Here is a 22,941-nt window from a genome sequence, read left to right as displayed (position 1 = left end):
CTCAGGAGTGAATTGGTGGAAACCATAAGTACATAAGCGGTGTACATCAGGAACTGGGAGGGTGTCTCTTCACCAAGGCACCCCAAGGGAAGACAAGGTCTAACGGGCACAAACTACTGGAAGACCATTTTAGATGGGACACGAGGAAAAATTTCTTTACCATCCGAGTCTCCAGAGTCTGGAATAGACTCCCCCAGAAGTGATGTAAGCACCTACTTTGGATACCTTCAAGAAACTCCTGGATGCTCATCTTGCTGGGATCATCTGACCCCAAATGATTTCCTTCCCTTGGGAGGGGTGGGGGGGTGGACCCAATGATCTCGCAAGGTTCCTTCAAGCCCTAATGTCTATGAAATCTATGAAATTACAGATCAAGTTACTGACTACTACCCTCCGAGTCTAACAATCCAGCCAGTTTTCTGTCCACCTTACAGGCCATTCATCCAACCCATACTTCCTTAGCTTGCTTGTGAAACTGTTGTGGGATACCAGATCAGAAGCCTTGCTAAAGTTAAGGTATATCACTTCCACTGCTCTTCTCATATCCACAGTACCAGTCATCTAATCACAGAAGGCAATCCGGCTGGTCAGGCATGACTTGCCCTTGGTGAATCCATGCTGACTGCTCCTAATCACCTTCTCCTCCAAGTACTTAGAAATGGATTCTTTGAGGACCTGCTTCATGATTTTTACAAAGACTGAGGTGAGGCTGACAGGTCCATAGTGCCCTGGATCTTCCTTCTTCCCTTTCTTAAAGATGGGCACTATATTTGTCCTTTTCCATTCATCCAGGACCTTTCCAAGAGTTTTCCCAAGATGATGGCCAGTGGCTTTGCAATCACATCAGCCAACTCCCTCAACACCCTTCTATGCATCCTGCCCAATCCCATGAACTTGTACATGTCCACTTTTTCTAAATAGTCCTTAATCTGTTCTTTCACCCCTGTTTGGCTTCTCACCTCTTCCCCAAATTGTGCTGCCAGTGCAGCAGTCTGTGAGCTGACCTTTCCTGTGAAGACTGAGGTGACAAAAACATTATTGAGTATTTCAGCCTTTTCCACATCATCTATCACTAGGTTGTATCTCCCATTTAGTAAAGGACCCACACTTTCCCTGATATTCCTCTTGTTGCTGACATACTTGTAGAAACCATTCTTATTACCTTTCATGTCCCTTACTAGCTGTAACTCCAATTATGCTTTGACCTTCCTGATTTCATCCCTCCATGCCCATGAACTGCTCTTACAAGAAGTGGAAACTTGGACAAACGATTAGGGAGAAGTGTAAGCTTCATTTTTGTGTTTTAGCTCACTGAAGAGTTCCCTGCTAAGCCAAGCTGGTCTTTTGCCATACTTGCTAGTCTTTCTGCATGTTGGGATCATTCCTGCACTCTCAGGGTTTCTTTAAAGTACAGCCAGCTCTCTCAGACTCCTTTCCCCCTCAGACTGGCCTCCCAGAGGGAACTGATGGGCAGGCTCCCGAGTGAGTCAAAGTCTGCTCTTTTGAAGTACAGGATCCTTACTCTGCTGCTCTCCTTCCTTTCTTTCCTCAGAATCCTAAACTCAATCTCATGGTCACTGCTGCCCAAGTTGCCATCCACTACTACATTCCCCACCAATTATTCACCATTTGTGAGCCACAGATCAAGAAAAGCATGGCCCCTAGTTGGCCTCTCCAACATTTTCTCCAGGAAGTTGTCCCCAACACTCTCCAAAAACTTCCTGGATTGCCCATGCACTGCTGTATTGCTCTCCCAGCAGATGTCAGGGTGATTGAAGTCCCACATGAGAACCAGGACCTGTAATGGGGAAACTAGTAGACCCCATCATGACATCACACTTGTTGCTCTCCCCTCCAACCCCAACCCACAGACTTTCAATGGCCCTGTCTTCAGTTTCATACTAAAGCTCTGAGCAATCATATGGCTCTTTTACATAAAGCACAACTCCTCCTCTTCTCCCCTGACTGTCCTTCCTGAACAGTTTGTTCCCATCCATGGCAGTGCTCCAGTCATGCAAGCTCCTACCAAGTCTCTGTTATTCCAATCACATCATAGTTTCATGCCTGTGAGAGGACTTGCAATTATTCCTACTTGTTTCACAGGTTCCATGAATTTGTATACAGACACCTGAGGTAACTAGCCAACTCCCCTACTTCCTCAGGGCTGTTGGCCTACTGCCCCTTCCTGCTTGCACTTCCTTCAAGTCACCCACTTACCTCAGGGCTTTGGTGTCCATTCCCCAGCAAACCCAGTTTAAAGCCCTCCTTACTGGGTTACTGAGCTTGCCTGAGAAGATGTTCTTCCCTGTCTTCATCAGGTGGATCCCATCTCCTCCTAGCCATCCTTCTTCTTTGAACAATATCCTGTAGTCAAAGAAGGCAAAGCTCTGCTGATGACACCATCTGTGCAGCAATGCATTGATCTACAGGATGCGCCTGCTCCTGACTGGGTCCTTCCCCTTGACCAGGGGTGAGAGCACACCTTCACCCCTGCAACCAGAGCCCCATAGTCACTTTTGATCTCCTCAGGGTCTTCCCTGACAGTATCATTGGTGCCCACATGGTTGAGCAGTATGGTGTAGTAGTCAGGGGGCCAGATGAGTCATGGTAATCCTTCTGTGAGATCTTGTGTCCAGACTCTGTATAAGCAGCAGAGCTCCCAAGACAATAGGTCAGGCTGGCAGATGACTGTCTCCATCCACCACAGAAGGGAGTCTTCAAAAACCACCACCCAACACTTCTTCTTGGTGGCAGTGGTCTCTATCCTTCAAACCTTTGGCAGGCCTGGCCTGTCCTCCTCCACCAAGAAAATATGCTCCTCCTCCTCCATTGCTAGGGCTCCATATCTGTTCTCCAGGCAAACTGCTGCAGGTAGGGATGAATATTTCTGCTTCCTGCCAGAGGTCACAAGTTTCCAGCTTCCACATCCCTGGAAGTCCAGGTCCTGTTCCTTGTCTAGCACTGCCTTTGGCAGTCCTTCCTCCACAATCCTAGAGGTCTCTTTCATCATCAAATTGATAAAGTCCTCAAGGCAAAGAATGTTTGGAGCCTTGCCACCTCCTTCTGTAACTCTCTTGCCTGCTCCATGAGGGACACCACCAGAAGGCACCACTCACATCTCAGGCACTCCCCGACCTGGCTGTTACTGGAAGGAACCTGCAAGCCACAGTCTCCACAGCACCATACCAGGACCTGGGTGGTAGCATTGATAGTGACTGGCCCTGCCTGGATAGACACCTCACAGTACATGCAAAGGACAGTTCAAAGTAGCAGTGGCTCTGGCATTGTAATGTCCTCCAGCCATTTCTCTTGGTCTCTAAATCCATCCCTCTTCCAAGCAGACCTTCCCTAGCAAACTCACATGTAAGCTGGCCTGTTCATTGCTCCTTGGTCCCAAAAGGTTCCTTTTTCCCTGCTTACTCTCACCAAGCTTAGAGTGAAGGATGATAAGAGAGAGTTTCCAGGCAAACTCCCTAGCAAATTCCCCCTCGCTTGGGACTCAAGGTAAGCAAGGGGCTTAAACATTGGTCTAATGCCTGAATGTTAACTATTTACACCACACCCACCCACCCACCCACCCACACACACACACACACACACACGCTACTCTTAATCAAAAGAGCTTACCTTAAAGGTTCCCCTTCAAAGAGGTGGGTGGTAAATTGACCTGCAAATTGACTTGGGAACTACTTGCTCTGTTTGCTACTCCATTCACACATTCCCTGGTCACTTGAGGAGTCTCCTTTTATATACTGCTGGGCCTGGACCGGCTCCACCCCCTCATTAGGGCTTCTGTCAGACAGGCAGCAATCACTCAGCTAGCAGCACTCCCAGCTACTCAAAACACCCCCCAAAACACACAGAGCCCATCAAACAAACATTCAGCAAACCAAACACACAATCATATTCTGTTTCTATGACATACCTACTAGGGCTGTGCAAAATTTCATCGCCAGTTTTGTTTCAATGCTGTTTTGACCCATTTCAAGGTTGAAACAGCAAAATTGAAATGAAACAGATATAGTCAAAACAGCCTCAAAACAAAATGAGGCAAGTCGAAATGTTTCACCATTTCAACGCAGTTTCGACGTTTTGCCCATAGGCTATAATGGGGAACATTGAAACAGACTATAACTTTGTCATTTCTGGCCTGATTTGGTTGAAGCTTGCAGGAATGGTAGTCCCTTCTGAGGGCATGAAGCCTGCAAAGTTTAAAGGAGATTGGTGCAGGGGTTCAGGGAAATTGCACCACTGAACCACAAAGTTTTGTAACAAAATTTGTGCCATGTGTATGTGCTAAGCCACAGTGGGGTCAAAACTCCAGGCATGCTAGCCCCTGTGGAGGCCACAAAGCCTGCTAAGTTTCAAGGAGATAGGTGCAAGGGGTTCAGGGAAACTGATTCTTTCCTCTCCTTCGTCTGTGGTTTCGTAGGTGTTAATCCTTGCTCATTAACTCGTTATCCTAGCTAACTACTGTGTATTGAGCTGGTCCCTGAGTGAATCATGATTGATTGCTAACACAGTAACTAGCTAGGATAACGAGTTAATGATCAAGGAAAACCACAGACTAAGGAGAGGAAAGAAACAATACAGAGCCGGGAACTGCTTCTGCCCCAAGACAGACACAGTCAGTTGCACAAGCTCCCATGTCACGAGTTTTGTCTGTCAGCAGCTAGGGATGCAGGGCCCTCAGAAGGGGCTACCGTTCCTGTAAGCCAAATCAAGCCAGATCAAACCAGAAATGACTAAGTTATAGGCTGTTTTGTCTTTCCCCATTATATCCTATGGGCGAAACGTTGAAATCGTTTCGCCGTTTCGACCCTGTTTCAACAGAACAGAACAGAACAGCTGTTTCAAATCAAAACAAAATTCAAAACAAAATGCTGTCCTGTCAAAACGTCAAAATGCTGGTCAAAATGGAACGCTGCCATTTCACACAGCCCTAATACCTACCTTTTGTATTAACTGTTTTTCCAAGGCTCAGGCAGGATGAAATATAATCATGAGGACTATATCAAGCAGTAAAACATCTGTTAAGTAGATTTGCATCATAGCAAAATTACAACCTTTCATGCAAGGAATTTCTCCAGAGCCTATTAAACAATACATTTTCGGCTATTGTCAGACTGCCTCATGGAGATAATATGAAAAATTTGGAGTCCTCACCTATCTGTGACATCAGGAAGCCACCAGGCATTGGACAGCCAGCAGGACACATGCATGAATTTGTGCATGCTGAGAAGGGACTGTGCTGTGGAGCCTGCTGCTGCTGTCTTGTGCCCTACAGCGCCTGCTGGCCTGGAAACTTCCTCTCCAGCCACCACTGCCTCCCAACTATCCCTCCTCTGCCTGCACCAGGGCTGCACAGTGGTGTTCCTGGCTGCATGCTTCCAGCCATTTCTGCTCTGCTTTGCTCTCCATTCAATTCAAAGCAGGGCATTACTGAAACAGAGGTCCCAAAGATTCCTGTAGTTCACCAACACCCTTCTTTCCTTGGGTTCTCCAGCACTAGGTACAACTTCCTTGTCAGCTAAATTAGCCTGCCAGGGTAGATTCCCTTTCTGTAACTGCAATGTTTACCCTGCAGCACCCTCCCCTCAGTGCAGATGCCTGCTCACCGGCCCTCTAGTGGCAGAGCACAAGCTGTGCATAAAAATCATAGAGAAATCAGAGAAATAGGGCAGGAAGGGACCTCCGAAGGTCATCTAGTCCAACCCCCTGCCTGAGGCAGGATCATCCCTACCCAAACCACCCTATACAATCGATAATCTAAGATCTTCTTAAACTACCATAAACCCTGAAAGAACACAAGACATAACACCCTAACCTGCCATAGGTAAAGCAGGGGAACCATGGCAGCCAACATTCTGCTTCCATGAAGCTAATATAAGCTTGATAAATCCAAGGTAGTGGGCCATGACCCCTGGTACAGAGGAAGGCAACGAACCCCACAGTCCCTACCAATCTGACCATGGGGGAAAATTCCTTCCTGACCCCAGATATGGTGATCAGTCTGACCCTGTGTGGAGAGGCAAGATCCTCTAGGCAGGAACCTCCAGCTTTGGGCCCAGCAAGAACACTGGCACACACCAGTCAAACTTTCCAGCCTTGGCTTAAAAATATCTGACACATAACAAAAATGGGAGGGGAAGGCAACCAGCTCAGAAGCATGGCAAATACCCATAGTAGAACATAGGCATAGCTATGCCTAGATCACCCCTGGACCAGTGGCTGTCCAACCTCTTCTTGAACATCTCCAGTGATGGAGAGTCTATCCCACTGCCTTACTGTTCTAACAGTGAAGAAGTTTTTCCTGATATCCAAACTAAACTTACTTTGCTGCATATTCAAGCTATTGGCCCACATTCTACTTTCCACAGCAAGACAGAAAAGGTGTTTTGAGCCTTCTTGATGGCAATCCTTCAAGTATTTAAAGCTTACTATCATGTCCCCTCTTAAGCGCTTTTTCTACAAGCTGAACATGTCTAGCTCCTTCAGCCTCTCCTCATATGACTTGCTTCCTAAGCCTTTATCTCCCTCGCTGCCCATCTCTGCACCCTCTCTAACTTCTCCACATCCTTTATAAAATAGGGACCCCAGAACTGTGCACAGTACTCCACATGAGGCCTAACCTGTGCTGAGTGGAGAGGCATTATCACCTCCCACATCTTGTGCCTAATGCTTCTATTGATGCATTCCAAAACTGCATTTGCCTCTTGTGTGGCTATATCATACTACAGACTCATATTGAGTAGGCCTGTGCAAATAAGAAAGTATTCGATTTGGATTAGGATTCAGATTCAGCCAATTCAGAGGATTGCAATTCGATTTGGAGATTCAGATCACTGTCCCGAATCAATTCGGCTGAATCAGCTTTGGAAGATTCAGCGCTGATTCGGAAAGATTTGGTGATTCAACCATAGATTATAATAGGGAATCACTGAAATACCTATAACTTTGTCATTTTTTGGCAGATTTCAATGAAAGCAGTAGGGATGGTAGCCCCTTCTGAGGGCACAAAGCCTGCCAGGTGTCAAAGAGATAGGTGCAGGGGTTTCTGGGAAACTGCCTCAAACTGCTGAAAGCCAAACTCATGTCACCTGTGTGTGTTAAGGCAGATTTGGATGAAAACAGCAGGGATGGTATCCTGTAACAGGGGGCCTTCCTGGTGCCAGTTAGATCTCCACCCACCTACCTGTTTCTGGGCCAGCCTACTGCCCCTCTTTTGCTCAGGCAGAAACAGCTCACAAAAGGGATAGAAAGGCTGCAGATAAAAGGTTTATATTCTGTTTCTACATCCCTCCCCCAGAGCACTGTGATTGGAAGGGGACTCAGGGAAAGATCAGTCACTGGCCAGCTACAGATGTCAGTCTTTCCCCCCCTCCTTGCTCCCCCTCCCTCTTCTCAGTTTCTGTTCCCCTGGAAGACTGCCTTCTGAATCTCCTAATCTTTTTCCAACCCTTTTCCAAATCGATTCAGAGGCCCCAGATCGATTTGAAGGGTTTTTTTGGTCTCCCAATTCAATTCAGATTTGGTGAATCGGCCTCCGAATTGGGCCGAATCTCCTCTGAATCGAATAGACGACTGAAGCTTTGCACACCCCTAATATCGAGTCTGTGATCTACCAAGACTTCCAAGTCCTTCTCTATAGTGCTGCCATCCACCCAGGTATCACCCATTTTGTTTTTGTAGTTTTGATTATTCTTCCCAAGGGACTCCACTCAAAACCTCCTGTCATTCTGACATGGACCACAGATACCTTTTGGACACCAAGGCTGGCAGTCCCTTCCCAGTCATCTAAGTGGCCATTTTTGGCAGTCTACATGGCATCATCTGGGGTATTTACACACTGGTAGGAATTCTGTTCCTGGCTGCATAAGCCTGCACACATGGATGACTCCATACACACACACAACTAGCAAAAGGAACTCTGTATTGAACTCTTCACCTTCATAAGAACAAAATGTTCATATTTTTTCTTAAGAAACTGAAGTGCTGATGCCTTGTCCCCAGTCCAATTAGGTAGGCTGTGGTTTTGTGTACTTACAGGCTGTGCTAACAAAAGCTGTATAGAGCTTTCTGGGAATCAGAGAATCCGGCATATCCCGGAAAAACTCTTTCAACAGAGCTGCCACTTCATGGACACTTTGATGCTCATCCAAGAAAACATCAAGCCCCTGGTCAAACTCTTCCCGCAGCTTAATGACATAGAGGAAAAGAGAAAGGAAAAGTAATAATTTGTGCCTTCTCCCCACAAAACCACTGCAGTCAGAGGTCTATCAATATGACAATGCTAGGCACTGAGTTCCCTTTAACATGAATGGGATTAAAGCACACAGATGACAGGCTTAGTACTAGATTCTACAAGAAGAATAATCACCCTCTTTGTCATCTGTGCATTTCAGCCATAATTCCTAGTTACTCTAAGGGATGGGACATTTAAAAAAAAGACATCCAATATTGATTTTAAGACTAAAAGGACATGTCTACACATGCTACGGCAACAGTGTCTGTGGGTGTCTACACATGACCAGCAGCTACTTCGTTATAGTGACGCACTCCTCCAGTAAAACATGCCATTACGGCAAAATAGCTGCTAAAAATAACCGTGTGTCATGCATACAGTACAATATAGGATGTTACTGCGCTGTGTTAGTATAAGGAAGTACTAATCATGGTTCAGTAACAACATCACCATAGCAACACATGTAGATGCTAAGCGATAGTGAAACCATCACATCTGAGATAAGTGATTTACTCTAATAATTAAGTGCCCCATTTAAAAAATGTCCACCTTCTTTCTAATGTGAAACTCATCCAGCAATTGTATTTTTTTCTCAGTCTGTCTGCCAGACATCTAGGAGAATATTCTGTTTCACATATTCTGTGTGCAAATAGCTGTTAGCACTCTGCAAATTGTTACATGTGTCTGTTGTGGAAGGTTCTTAGGTGAGGGTCCAAGCCCTCATAGTGTATGTGCTGACAGGGGAAGCTCTTCCTATCAGAAGGCTGTCTCTTACTATTACTTTCAATAAACTCAATTATAGCTTCTGGAATCTGACTCAGACATGTTGATCAGAGTTGAATAGAGTTCTTATGTGTCCAAGGTGGTGGTTCTCAACCTTTTCAGAATCAGAGCACCAACCACCACTTTTTGAACATGGTGGCACCCCCAGTTGCAGCCCACTGTTGTACTCAACTTACCTCAGTGTTTCTCAGTGGTGCTGCTACTGCCAGGTGAAAATATTCCACATACTTACTGCACAGCCAGAACAGGGAAAGTTATGGCACACATGCACTCCTCCTGAATTAGGGCTTTCTGATGACCCTAAAGCAGGTAGGAGAGCTGGCTTCATCTATAGCCCTTCCTGGTCCAACCCTGCACCACACTCCCAGAAACAAAGGTGCACAGGACATGTGGAACTGTCCTACATTCCTTTGGCTTGTGAGGGGGAGTTGGCTTGTGGAGTTAGGGCTGGACCAGGGAGAGCTGTATCCCAAGTCAGCTCTCTTGCCTGCTTTAGGGTGCTGCAGCCCTGCAGATGGGACAATTTTCCTGGCTGCGACCGCAATGGTACCTGCATTGTAACACCCCAGAGGAGATCTCCAATTGGCTGAAGGCTGCCCCAGGGCCAGTACCAACAATCAACTGATTGTTGGCACTGGCTGCCAGAGCAGCCCCAGTTCTTCAGGCTGCCCTGTGGGAGGGATGGGGAGAAGTAGGAATCAGAGCCTCCTGGTGGAGGGAACTGAAGGGTTTACCCACTGGGGACTTCAAAACCTGCACCTGGATCATGATCCTGAGCTCCCCCCTGCACTGGCTGTAGAAAAGGTGAGCCTGGGTTTTGATGCCAGTTAGATCTCCACCCACCTACCTACCCAGGAAGTACAATCCTACCCAGGAAGTACAATCGTACTTCCTGCCATGCACATGCGGTGTGCCAGGCAACATAAGTGCTGGCATGGGGGATTAGATCCTTTGGTGCCTTTAGCTGAACATGTGGGACCCTTTCTACCCAGGACACATTAGAGAATGTGGCTAGAGCACTGTAATCCTTAAGGCTGCTCTGATTCTAACACAGGCCAAGTCAATTCCCAGGGGCTCTGGATCAATTTGGTAGCTCTACGTCTGTGTCTTCTGCAGATCCTTTTCACTGATTTCCTAAGCCCAGCCCCTGAACTATATTCTCTGCTTTTGCAAGACCATGCCTATGGTATTTTAAATTCCTGTACTCTGAACTGCATTATATCGATGCTCTTCAGTCTTTGGCTTTCTTCTCTCCAGCTTTTAGTTTGGACCTTGCATCTAATCTTTAGTCTGAGCTCTATTTTGTTTTGTGCTCCTCCCTCCCTTGTACTGCCATACGCCTCTTTCCTTCTTTCTTCCTCTCAATGCCTTGGCTTTTAGTCTCCTCTCTTTCCCTTTTTCCCTTATCTTGTTCTTCCTACTTCATACTCAGCCTCATTCCTCACATGCATAAGGCATGGAGACTTGGTTGGACAGCTACTGCACACACAGAAGGCACAAACAGGCAGAACAGTTTTCCTGTACACATGTGCATCTCTCTACAGCTTCTTTTGTGTAAGCAAAATAAGGAGCTACAAAGAGCCATGTTTAGAGTTGGTTATGTGTATAGTATAAGCAAGGTCTTTTTTTATATGTCCTATCATCCCATTATCTCTTTAGCCTTTTGTGGTGCCTGTTCAAATGGGTTGGTAAGCTGGACACTCCACCTGTTGAACTCTTTTCTTAGAACTTCCAACACGGAAGATACCCACTGTCTGGAGACCTGAAAAACAAGCAGGTTGGTGAGCAGCTCTGCATTCAAACAAACGTCTTCATATATCCAAATTTATGATTTATCTGGGCAATGTAGGCACCCCAAGAACTTTCTTTTTACGTGCAAAGTAAAACATAGCTTAACTCTAACTCAAAAGATATTTTGTTGTCGCTTTTTCTTCCTGTGCTGCTCCTGTGTGACTAGCCTCCCTCCCTGGGGTACTGTTAGCAATTAGGATGAAATCCCAGGTCTCTAGCCTCCCACTGGTAGAGCTTTCCTTATTCTCTCTATGCTACTGGGGGGATGCCCAGACTTGGCATTTGGAATACTTTTTGGCCAAAAAATTTTAGTAAAAAACTGCAGCTTTTGATGATAACAAAACAGTGATTGAATCCATGTCAGTTTTGCTGACCTTTTTACCTTGGGAGATAGAACGCTGGGAAACAAATGCAATGTTTGTATTTTTATTTCAAAACATTTTTTCATTTCTATATTTCCCTCAAATTAATTTCTGTTTCAAAAAGCTGAAACCATACAACACAGTATATTTGGGAATATAAAGGAAATATCTATACAAACAATATATTTTTTCTTTTTGAAATGGTCAGGAACCTGAGATAGCTGTTATTCATATGGGTCTCCTTGGTACTGTTATTCTCTGCTATGTGGGAGTTGCCGAGTAGTGAAGATATCTCTGGGATTCCAAGCCCCAGAGAAACTTCCAGTAATCTTTGCTAGCTCCTCTGACCCTGAAACTTGCAAACTAAATCTAGGCAGAAAGACAGGGTTTCAAGGCAACTCTAGAGCCATTGTCAAATACTGAGGAATTGATGTGTGTGGCAAAAATGACTTGTCGTAGCTGTAATAAGATGAGGTTGGAGATTCAGTTACCACTTGCTGTGCAGGTGTCCTCTGTCAGACCATTCATGCAATGACACTTAGGCAGGAAGAATCCTTCAACAAATGTCCTTCAATGTTTCAGAACCTCAGAAAAGATCTTGCTTATGTTCTACAAATAAGTGAAGGCCCATGAAGCTCGGATGTCTCTTATTTTGGTTGAGCCTATTTGTTTATCCTTAGGGTGCCTGCTGCAGGCTAGCAGGACAATTTCTGCCCCTTCCCACTTCTGGCAGAGGGGCTGGAAAGAGGGATTTAAATTAAAGGAAACTGAAGGGATGTGTCCCCAAGACTTCCTGGAATCTCTCTAAGAGCAGCATCCATCATGATATACCTGTAACATGCTCAGATCCATGCTCTGGGCCCAGCCAGTCCTAACATGAGGGAGCAATGAACTCATACCCATGCCCTGGGCCAAGCTCATCCTAATTGACCAGTTAGGGTAAGCAGTCTCTTGATGCTGAAGGAAACAGGCCCCACCCACCCCAGCCTTTAGAAGCTTGCCCCAGAAATCAATAGGTTGCCGGGGAAAGATTCTGGTGCTTGCTCCTGACCCTATCACAGTTTCTTGATTCCTTGCTCATCTAAAACTCTGGATTTGACCCCTAGCTTACTGTTACTCTGAATTAGACTCCTCATTTACCTTGAACTTCAGCTTAGACTTCTGCCTTACTTTGCATCCTCAGAAGCTAGCTCACAAGTCAAAGCTTCCTGGCTAGAAGCAAATGTATTAAGTCATAGAAATTAAGGCCCGCATCATGTTGCCCTGAGTTCACAGGGCATTTTGTCATTGATATCAGGCTGCCACCCAACACTGTTTAGCATTCTAAAAGCACTGGTTCATGTGGAGGGAAAAGCTACTTTACCATATGCTTCAATGTGCTGGCAACATCTGTCCACAATGCGTGGAACCTGCCTGTAGATGGGGTTGAGGCTTAACATCCTTTTCCTCTCCAGAGTTCTCCTAAGGTCCAGCTCATTGGGATGTGACAGCTGCAGTGCTTCCAACAGCCTGGAAGTGTTGTCACCCAAATCAGTAATGGAGTCCACTGACACTGCCCCCTGAAATCAGACACAAAAATTATTTGTGCACTGGTAAGTGCATGAAGTCCTCAATTTATAAGCAGCCTGTGTTTTGTGGAAGGACAGTCTGACATGTCACCAATCCATTGACCATGTACAAGTTCCACTGTGGCTCAACAGAATCTCTGCATTAAAGAAAATCACCATAGAACTTTATTTCCTAAGACAGGTGTGTCCCACTTCTTGACAAATTGGGGCTAGAATGTATTAGAGCAGCACACCTGGGGGGCTGGATAGAAAAATATCACTCTCTCTCCAGAGCTATTCCTCTCAGGCAGTTGGGCTGGCCCCACAATGCAGCCAAAGTAGATGCAGGAAAAGAGATGCTCTGGAAGAAGGGCCCCAATCAGGGCTGAGACTACTGCCCCCATATCCTTTTAGTGGTACTTCCAACAGACCCTCTCACTAGAGTCCCCATCATAAGCCAGCAATGAGGCACCTCGCTTTCCACATCCCAAGGTCTGCACCCTTCCCCTACCCCCAAGACAGAGGCACTACTAGCCTGTTACAGCTGGGCTTTGCCTGGGTTTGGGCAGGGGCTGTGGGGTTGGGAGAAGTGGGGGCATGTGTGAGGTTAGGGGAAAGAGGACTGTGGGAGAAGGTGTAGGTTAGGACATGGGTGGATCTAGGATTTGGAAAATGGGGGTGCAGGTGGTGTGGTATATCATCACATAGTACAACGCATATTTTTTCTCCAATTAAAAATAATCTAGAAACTTGACTAATATGCTACAGGTAAGTGCTCTATTATTCTGCTTAAGAATCCAAGCAAAAACAAATATAATTGAGTTTACATGGGCCAGCTCTGGCCAGGAAGAGAAGTGCTCCCAGCACCCCAACATGTGTGAGTCCCCCCTGGACACTCTACCATTGTCTCAAAGTGCCCCTCCGTGCTTTTTATGCACTGCTCCTGCTGCCTCAAGTACCCCTGGCTTGACTCTGTCCCCTCTTATCCTACATGTCCCCTAGACTCAGCCCCACCTCATTGTGATCCAAGCCTCATGACTCTCCACCATCCCCCTCCTGCCCCAAAGTCCTATCTTGCCTGCTTAATACACTCATCTGCATCACACCCCAGGCCTACCTGACCCCTCGCTACCACCCCCTGCGTCTCACACGACCTTCCCCTGCCCCTCTGAGCATTGAAACCTCACTGCAGCCCCCCACACCTGCCCCCACCCACAACCCCTGTTGCTCCCAATGCCCTCACACACCCCATTTCATTCTCACAGCACCCCCCGCCTCAAGGCCCAAACCTCTCTGCTCCTCACATCCCCCCACACCCAACAGTGAGTGTTCTATCTCCTCATAGTGTGGAAATGGCAACTATGAGATAGTGAAAGGGATCAGAGAGAAAAAGGTGAGTGATGAAAGTATGTGCCAGTTTGGGGAGACAGGGAGTTGTCAGCACAGGAGCAGAATTAGGAGGAAAGGGAATGGTGGGTACATGTACAGGGATAGCAGAAAGGTTGCGTGGCCCCCTTTGGCATAGAGCAGCTCCTGCACTCCCCCCTCCCCCTCCCCCATTCCCACCATACCCCTCTCCCTCAGTCCCACGTGCTGTTCCAGTCCACCTCACTCAGACAGCCCCACAGCTCTCTCCCTTATGGTCCACCTGCCAGGCTTGCTGAAGAAACCCAGAGCTAGCTCTGCACATGCTGGCTCCAAAAGCAGAAGCAACAAAGCCCTGTTTTTGTTGCACTGTACACAGGAAAATTGACTGCTGCAGGGCTAATTACCCTGGATTTTGCTACACAGGGGCTCATCTACACACTGCCATATGGCAATGTTGTTATGATGCTGTGCTTTAGTATTTCCTTTTGGAAGTACTAAGCACAGTGCAGTAACTGAGCAGTGCGTGTAGCACATGGTTACATTTTGCCACTATGGCAACGTAGCTGCCAATCACGTGTAAACTCATGTAATCACTACGTCACCATAGGGTGACATGTAGATGCATCCAGCATGGTGCAGTTCAAATCTATGTTACAGGCCAGAGGGCCCTCAACTTTGATAGCCCTGCTCTAACAAACCAGTTCATTTCTCATGGGTACCAAGAGACAAAGGTGACCCAAGCAGGGTGCGGGGCCTGGGGAAATCAACATGTGCAGGGCCCCGCCCCCAGACACAAGGAAGCCGATGGTGGATTCAAGGGCGGGGGGGTACCAAGAGGCTGGAGGTGGCAGATTCAGCTCCCTGGGGCCCCCCAAAGCACAGGGCCCAGAGCAGTTGCCCCAATTTGCCCCCCCACCCAGAGACGACTCTGCCAAGAGAACTGTGCATCCAGAGGGAACATTCAGATCCCTTTCACTCTTGTTCATAGACCATGCTCCTGCTCTGATGCCCATCTACACACAGCCTTGGACAACTGGTAGCACAGTCTTATTTCCAAGCAAACTCCAGTAACGTTTTTTCCGGAGTGAAATTTCCCATGTAATTGGCAAGTATTACCTCCCTGTTTTCTTGCACCCCCTTTGCCCTTCCCCCCTCAGCAGGAGGCAATTGTTGAGAGGGAAAATGGCCAGCGACTTACCCTGCTCTCCTCCAGCTCATAGTGAGAAAGAGCAGACTGTTGCCTCACCCACTCTTGGATCTTCCCAAACAAGCTGCTTTACCTGTTTCCCCACCAAACTGTAATTTTCAGGCACCCAGGAGACCAGCAGTCATTGTTCATAACCCCAAGATCACCTACCACCTACAGGCTGCTTGCCCACTCTATCAGCAGCAGCAAGATCAGAAAATGTCCTTTTGGACTGGCTGCTGCCACCTGAAAGTCATTTTCATCATTCTATCCTGCACAAACCTACCCAGAGCTGTGACTTACAGGCAGGTTCTGCTGGGCAGCAAAGAGGCTGGTTATCAGAACTGTTCAATACAATTTTCTGATGGTGCAATGTTCTGGGTATTTTCAGTACAATATTACCTAGAGCACCCAAATGATATTAGGACCACATATCTAAAAAAGGACTTTTTAGTGTCCTTGAGCTACAAATATCAAGGACAATAAAAAGTCCTTTTTTAGATATATGGAGAGCCGGAGGAAAAGCAAGGCCAACATTGGACCCCTGCTAAACCAGATGGGACAACTGACAACTAATGCCAAGGAAAAAGCAAACTTGCTAAATGGATACTTTGCATTAGTTTTTCACCAGTCCCATGGGACAGCCCTGCCCACTACGGGACACAGAGGCCCGGGTGAGGGAGATCCCTTACCCTCCATCAATGCTGACCTCGTGAAGGAACACCTTGAGAGGCTGGATACCTTCAAGTCAGCTGGCCCTGACAGTTTACACCCCAGGGTACTCAAGGAGCTGGCGAGCATCATAGCCCAGCCCCTGGCACGGATCTTCGAGAACTCATGGTGCTCTGGTGAAGTGCCCGAAGATTGGAAGAAGGCCAATGTGGTGCTTATCTTCAAGAAAGGGAGGAAAGTGGATCCAGCAAACTACAGGCCCATCAGCCTGACCTCTATCCTGGGCAAGGTCTTGGAAAAAATTATCAAAGAGGTCGTCCTTAACAGACTGGCTGACGGCAACATCCTGAGAGATACCCAGCGCGAGTTTGTTGTGGGTAGGTCCTGCTTAACCAATCTTATTTCCTTTAATGACCAGGTGACCTATCACCTGGACAAGGGAGAAGAGATTGATGTCATATATCTTGACTTTAAAAAAGCCTTGAATCTGGTATCCCATGATCACCTCTTGGCAAAACTGGCCAACTGAGACCTCGGCCTCACCACGATCTGCTGGCTGGGGAATTAGCTCAGCAGTAGGACCCAGAGGATGGTGGTTGATGGAATTCAATCATCGTGGTTTGCTGTGACCAGCGGGGTCCCTCAAGGCTCTGCCCTTGGGCCTATACTATTTAACATCTTCATCAATGATGTAGATATCTGTGTCAGTAGCGGACTGGCCAAGTTTGCCGATGACACCAAACTCTGGGGGAAAGCATCCACACCTGAGGACAGAAGGAGATCCAGGCAGACCTTAACAGGCTCAGGAATTGGGCGGATGAGAACCTGATGGTGTTTAACACTGAAAAATGTAAGGTTCTCCACCTTGGGAGGAAAAACCTGCAGCATACTTATAGGCTCTGCAGTGCTATGCTGGTTAGCACTACGGACAAAAGGGATTTGGGGGTCATGATTGACCACAAGATGAATATGAGCCTTCAGTGTGATGCTGTGGCTAGTAAAGTGAGCAAAATTCTGGCTTGCATCCATAGATGCTTCTCAAGGAAATCCCAGGACATCATTCTCCCATTGTACTCAGCCTTGGTGAGGCTGCAGCTGGAGTACTGCATCCAGTTTTGGGCTCCCCAATTAAAAAAGGATGTGGAGAAGCTTGAGAGAGTGCAGAGGAGAGCCACGTGCATGATCAGAGGTCAGGAGTACAGACCTTATGATGAGAGGCTGAGAGCTCTCTTCAGCCTGGAAAAGCACAGGCTCAGGGCTGAGCTGGTGGCCACCTATAAGTTTATCAGGGGTGCTCACCAGGATCTGGGGGAACATCTGTTCACCAGAGTGCCCCAAGGGATGACAAGGTGAAATGGTCACAAACTTCTCCAAGACCGTTTCAGGCTGGACATAAGGAAAAACTTCTTTACTGTCTGAGCCCCCAGGGTTTGCAATAGACTGCTGCTGCAGGCGGTTTGGGCACCTACCTTGAATGCCTTCAAGAGACATTTGGATATTTATCTTGCTGGGATCCTATGATCCCTGCTGACTTCCTGCCCCTGGGTCGGGGGGCTGGACTTGATGATCTTCTGAGGTCCGTTCCAGCCCTAGCATCTATGAATCTATGAATCTATGACCCTGTTGCACCAGCGGTTGCAGACAACTAACAACTGGCCACCCTGAATCTGCCTAAAAGGCAAAGAGAACGAAGTCCAGATTACTATCTCCATTTTAAAGTGAGGATTGAGGCACCTGGCAAACACCCAAGATTAAACAAGTGTGTCATCTTCTCTGTGCTTTGAAGTAATAGATAGGAGTGCTCACAAGTAAAGCCAGATGGAAAAGTAAAGATGAAATACTGAATTTGCTTATAGCTGGCCTGAAACCAGTCAGGTTCTCTCTCAGCTGCCAAAGAACTGTATTGTACTCTAGGGGGACTTTATTGTACTTATGGGAGACAAGGAATGTACTCTAGAGGTGCACCGATAGAGGTTTTTTGGGCCAATACCAATGGCCAATTTTTAACGAGCCGTATCAGCCTATACTGATCCAATTGCCAATATGCAGCCAAACAGCTTGGAGAGCAGTGTCTGGCTGGTAAGTCTGTTGTGGAGGAAGGAGGATGGGGGGCAGATCGAGATCCTCACAGTGAGAGAGGGAGTATGGTTGGGGCTAGGGCAGAAGCAGGCACTGCACAGTCAGGAGGAGCCTGGGACAGAGCCACAAGTTGTTTGTCCCAGGGGCACGGGGCGTGGGGCTCCAGCCACTGCACACACCCTGGGAGGGCATGGGGGACATGTGTCCCTGGATCTGTGCGCGGGGTGAGGGCTCTTTCTGGCAGGGGGTCTGGGCCAGGCTGTGCTCAGGGCAGGTGGTGGTGGTACTGGGAGGAGGGAATTACAGGGGGAAGGAGCTGCAGCCACCCCAAAACTTACTGTAGCACCCCTCCCAGTGTTGCCGCCACCACCTGCCCCAAGCACAGCCCCAGTACAACCCCCCCACTAAAAAGAGCACGGTGCCGCCCCAGCCCCAGCCTGCAGTGGCAGCCCACACTTGCCCTATGTACAGATCCAAGGTCACACGTCCTCCATGCCTTCCTAGGGTGTGTGCAGTGCAGTGAGAGAGAGTCACCAGTGCAGTGGTGAGAGCCACCCCTCCCACCCCACACATGAGCTGCGCACAGCTCCATCCCACACCCCACCCTGACTGTAGCGCCTGCCCCTGCCCCAGCCCCACTCCCTCCCTCACCACAGGAGCCTTGATCTGCCCCCCCAAGCCCCTTCTCTCAAAACAAACTTACCATCCTCTCCCAGGTGCTCTCCATGCTGCCAGGATGCACTCTTGGTTGCCTGCATGCTTCATGCATGCATGAGACATTTATATGCAACATTTATCATCCACATCAGCCAAACAATCCAATTTCCAATAATGTTGATTTTCCTTATAGTGGTGCCGATCCAATATGGCACCAATGTATTAGTGCACCTCTAAAGTACTCCCATAGAACAGCAAGTTTCACCATGGAGTCAGGAAGATTGCTGCATCCTGTTATCACTGTTAACCCTCCTCCCAGCAGTTCCCACTAAGGAAGAGCAACCCTAAGCTGCATATGGGGCTCCAAAGGAGTATGGAGGCTTCAGTGGGGATGTGCTAAATTAAACTCTGCTTTTGTCATGCTGTCTCCCAGGGTGCTTGTACATGTGACAATCATCACCATGTACACATGACAAAAATTTCCTTTGTGTGGCTTAATAGTGTCACACAATACATGTGTACGAGGTTTGGGGGTTTCAGATGAGTTTGTAACATTGCAGACTAAACCACATCCTCATGTAGTTTAGTTTGCAATGTTGCTACTTGTAACCTTGCAGCCTTTAATCTGACAGCTTGCACCCTGGCCGCAAAAAAGGCAGGCAGGCTCCACCGAAAAAAAGGATTGGGCCCCTTCCCACTCCAACAGGCACCTGGAGGCAGAAGCAGTTAGAGACCCAATCCTTTTTTCTTTTTTTTCAAGGAGCCTACCCTCTTCTCCCACGGCCGGGGGTAAGCTGCCAGCAGGCCGAGTGGCCCCTGAGCTATTGGGGTCCCTAGTCCTTCCTTCCGCAGTGCTAGCACCCTCTGGGGCCACCCAAGCAGGCTGATAATGGGCCAGAGTCTGCCCCTGCTCAGAGGAAGCACCCAACCAGATCCAACTCTTCTCTGAGCCTGTCGGGGCTTCCCGCACCCTGTACGCTGTCCCTGTCACCTTCCTGCCACCTGGGACCATCTGGGAATGGGCTGGCTTGCATCTGGCCCACTAGCAGCCACCAAGGCAGCCCTGGGGGGCACCACCACCCTGGAGAGAAGAACTGGGGCTCCCTGGAGCTCAGGCAATTCTCAACCTGCCAGCAGCTCACCTCCAAGCCATGGAAGAGACAAGCAGGCTCCGCCAAAAGCAGGACTGGTCTCCTCACTGCTTGTGCTACCAGCAGCTTGCTGCAGCTGGCTGGATGCCTTGGGCCACCTGGGAAAGTGCTGGCTTCAGGGGCACTGCAGGGAGGTGGCAAGAGGGTGGCTGAGTGCCCTGGTGGCAGAAAGCAGTGGAAACACTGCACAAGGCACTGGAAGCCCAGGTGAGCTCATGGGAAGTTGGATCAGGCATCTCTGAGCAGGGCAGCACCAGCCAGCTAGCAGCACACCTTGCTGCCCCACAAGGTGTCCGTTTCCCTCCCCCCCCTGCCCAGCACAGGGGCTGCTCATCCCCAGCCACTGTCAGGCTCCGACCCCAACAACAAGAAAAAGGATCAGGCCCCTCACTGTAACGTGACAAAAAATTGAAACAGTTTAATCCTCAGGGTTTTATTTTATACCTCACTGTTTCAATTTAGGGGGCAAAGAATAAAACCTTGGGGATTAAACCCCCGTCATGCGTACAAGTGCCCCCAGTTACTATAATCCTGTCTTTGGTCTGCACCAATTGTCAATGAGATCTCAGGATTTTATGCTGCTAGATATCCCACTGAAGCCAGTACAACCCAGGGTACTACATTAGCATAGTTTCTCCATGCTAGTGATGGACCCTAGGAAGTGACCTTAGTTGCTGAAGTGCCAAGGCTTTTCTTTTGCTTGAGTCCAGCACAAATATTTTTCCCCATAGAACCAATCTGAAGCTCTACCCTTCGCTGGCTCTGGGATCTTCTGTCCAGGAAAATGGGAGAAAGTGGCTCATCAGTCAGCACTTCATAGGATCGCACACAGCTTCCACCCAATGGGGATTTCTTCTGAATCTGAGTTCGGAATTCAGTCACTGATGCTTCCACCTCCAACCAGACTCTGCGGTTGCCTTTCACTGCTTCCTGCATTTGCTTATGTGCCCGATCATTGGCAATGACTTGGGAGAGTGGAATCCCAAAGGCCAGAGGACAGCAGTCTGGGAAAATACAACACAAATGGAAAAGTATGTTAGTATAAGTGAAAAACAGAGTGACAGAAGTAAGACAGAAGGAGTGGTCCTGGGAATGGCATTCCTTTCCGTCAGGATTTGTGCACTCCACCATGCAGTAGCACTTCAGGATACACCAACCAAGGATTCAGGTAATGTGAAGCTACTGACTCATTCCCACATGGAGCCTTCATTCTCAGAGGTCAGTGGCTGGTCACATAAGAGCTGCCAGCTGAGATGGGCACTTCCTACCTAGCTGGGGCCTCCCTACCAACACTTGTCTCTGTAGGTGGGTTGGTATCTGTCCTAAAGGACTAAGAGCTCAGCTCCTACACATCAAGCTGTGGGGTGGGAAGCCCTCTTATACGCCCCAACTAACCCAAAGCCTTCTGCTGCACTGTTGCTGAGGGGCACCCTTAAAAGCAGAGGGTCTCAGATTCAACACCCTAGCAATAGAGAAGCAATTCTCTCTTTCAGACTGATTGACTCAGACAGATATCAACATGTTACTTATAGTTGGAATCACATTTCTAAGGTTTCCTTGAACCCATTTTTTCTCCAGATAAACTTGGAGTACCACCAGTAGCCAAATTATCAAGATAGCAAGATGTAACAGGGTACAGGCTGAGGCCTATTGAAAATCTGAAATCTGTGGTGGGTACTGAGTATCTGATTCCTGAATATCTTTAAATGCAGACTGGATAATTTTCTTGATTATAAACTTTAGCGGCGGTTACAGAACTCAGTTAAGTTATCACCGGGTGCAGTTCTCTGGCTTGTATTATTTAGCAGGTCAGACTAGATGATCGAAGACTGTAAACAGACATCTCATTTGAAGCAATCTTGACTGATCTGAGTCAAAACCTGAACTGGTGGGGAAGGGGAAGTGGAAGGGGAGCAGCTCAATCCCAGAAGGCAAGAAGGAGTGGGCCCCCAGGCTGGGTGGGCAGGGACTGACGGGCCCAATGAAGGCTGCCAGGAGCTGGCAGGGTCCCAATCTGGGCCACCTCCAGTGCCTCAGAGAGCAGACAAGCCAGGCAGGCACAGAGCCAGCTTGGCTTTAGCCATGCATCTGTTCACCAGCCCTCTAAGGGCAGGTTAAAGCAGTGTATATTACAGGGTGTGTTAGCCCTTAACATGCAACTGCTCAAAGTTTGTGCTAATTTTAAAATCAATTACCATTCCTTAAAGTTAGCAAGTGTTAATTGCAAGGTATAACTACACCCTTGCAGACATATATAGCATTGCCCTGGGGAGAAAGTATTAGCACTTTTTATCTTGTATACTTCACAGGTACTTAAAGTTGGACAATAGACAGATACATCTGTAGGATCCTGGAACAAAATGATTTTCCCCAGGAGAAATGTGACATCAATTTGTACCTTAAAAGTCTCTTCTGGACTTAAGCCCTATTCAGGAAAATCTAACTGATGTGGCCCCAGGTACTGTGGCCCTAGGTCCTTGCCCATAGTTGCTAGTAAAACACCCTCTTTGTTAGCATTCATTGATACAGTAAAAGCCACGTTAACCGGCACTTCATTAACCAGCATGCTCTATTAACTGGCATGTCGGTTGACGCCGGTTGACGTGGCAAAAGGGAAACCGGAAGTGAGACTTCCGGTTTTGTCAAATCCCACCAACCGGGGGAAAGCAGCCTCCATGGGTAAAGCAGCCTGTGCAAAGCCCCCCCTCCCTTTCCCCCAGCACACTGACACCAGGGGAGGGGCGGGAGGGGTGGCACGGTTAATCTGAGATGTAGACACACTGGACGTGGTGGGAGGGGCATCTTTGCCCGACCAGGTAAAGATGCCTCTCAGATAACCAGCACATTTGGTTATCCAGCACCCCCCATTTCCCAAGGGTGTCAGATAACGGAGCTTTTTGTATAACATTCAGTGATGACCAGGGGATTTTCAGCGAAGATTGTTTTTCAGAAAAGCTTTATTGCTGAACTCTTCAAGCAGCCTTGGCTATTCTCCCAGAAGCACCGACTCATCTCCAGGGATCTTGGTTTTCTCTGATTAAAAATTGCAAATTCTCTGATTTAAAAAAAAAAAACCCATAAAATTCTCTGATTAAAATCT

General features: G+C 47.8%; 1 protein-coding gene across 1 annotated transcript in view; it reads right to left on the bottom strand.

Moving 5' to 3' along the window:
* LOC102559877 (rho GTPase-activating protein 6) overlaps positions 1-22,941 on the bottom strand; it is an 83,546-nt gene that overhangs the window by 18,573 nt on the left and 42,032 nt on the right. The window contains exons 4-7 of the mRNA XM_006274239.4: positions 20,592-20,845; positions 12,545-12,740; positions 10,735-10,790; positions 8,048-8,198 (exon numbers count right to left, since the gene is read on the bottom strand). Coding sequence (XP_006274301.3) covers positions 8,048-8,198; positions 10,735-10,790; positions 12,545-12,740; positions 20,592-20,845 — 657 coding nt within the window. The remainder of the gene's footprint in view (positions 1-8,047; positions 8,199-10,734; positions 10,791-12,544; positions 12,741-20,591; positions 20,846-22,941) is intronic.

The sequence above is a fragment of the Alligator mississippiensis genome, chromosome 8 (assembly GCF_030867095.1).
Source record: "Alligator mississippiensis isolate rAllMis1 chromosome 8, rAllMis1, whole genome shotgun sequence".
Classification (NCBI taxonomy): domain Eukaryota; kingdom Metazoa; phylum Chordata; order Crocodylia; family Alligatoridae; genus Alligator; species Alligator mississippiensis.
Note: the sequence above shows the minus strand (reverse complement) of the source record. Positions and strands in the feature narration are given on the sequence as shown.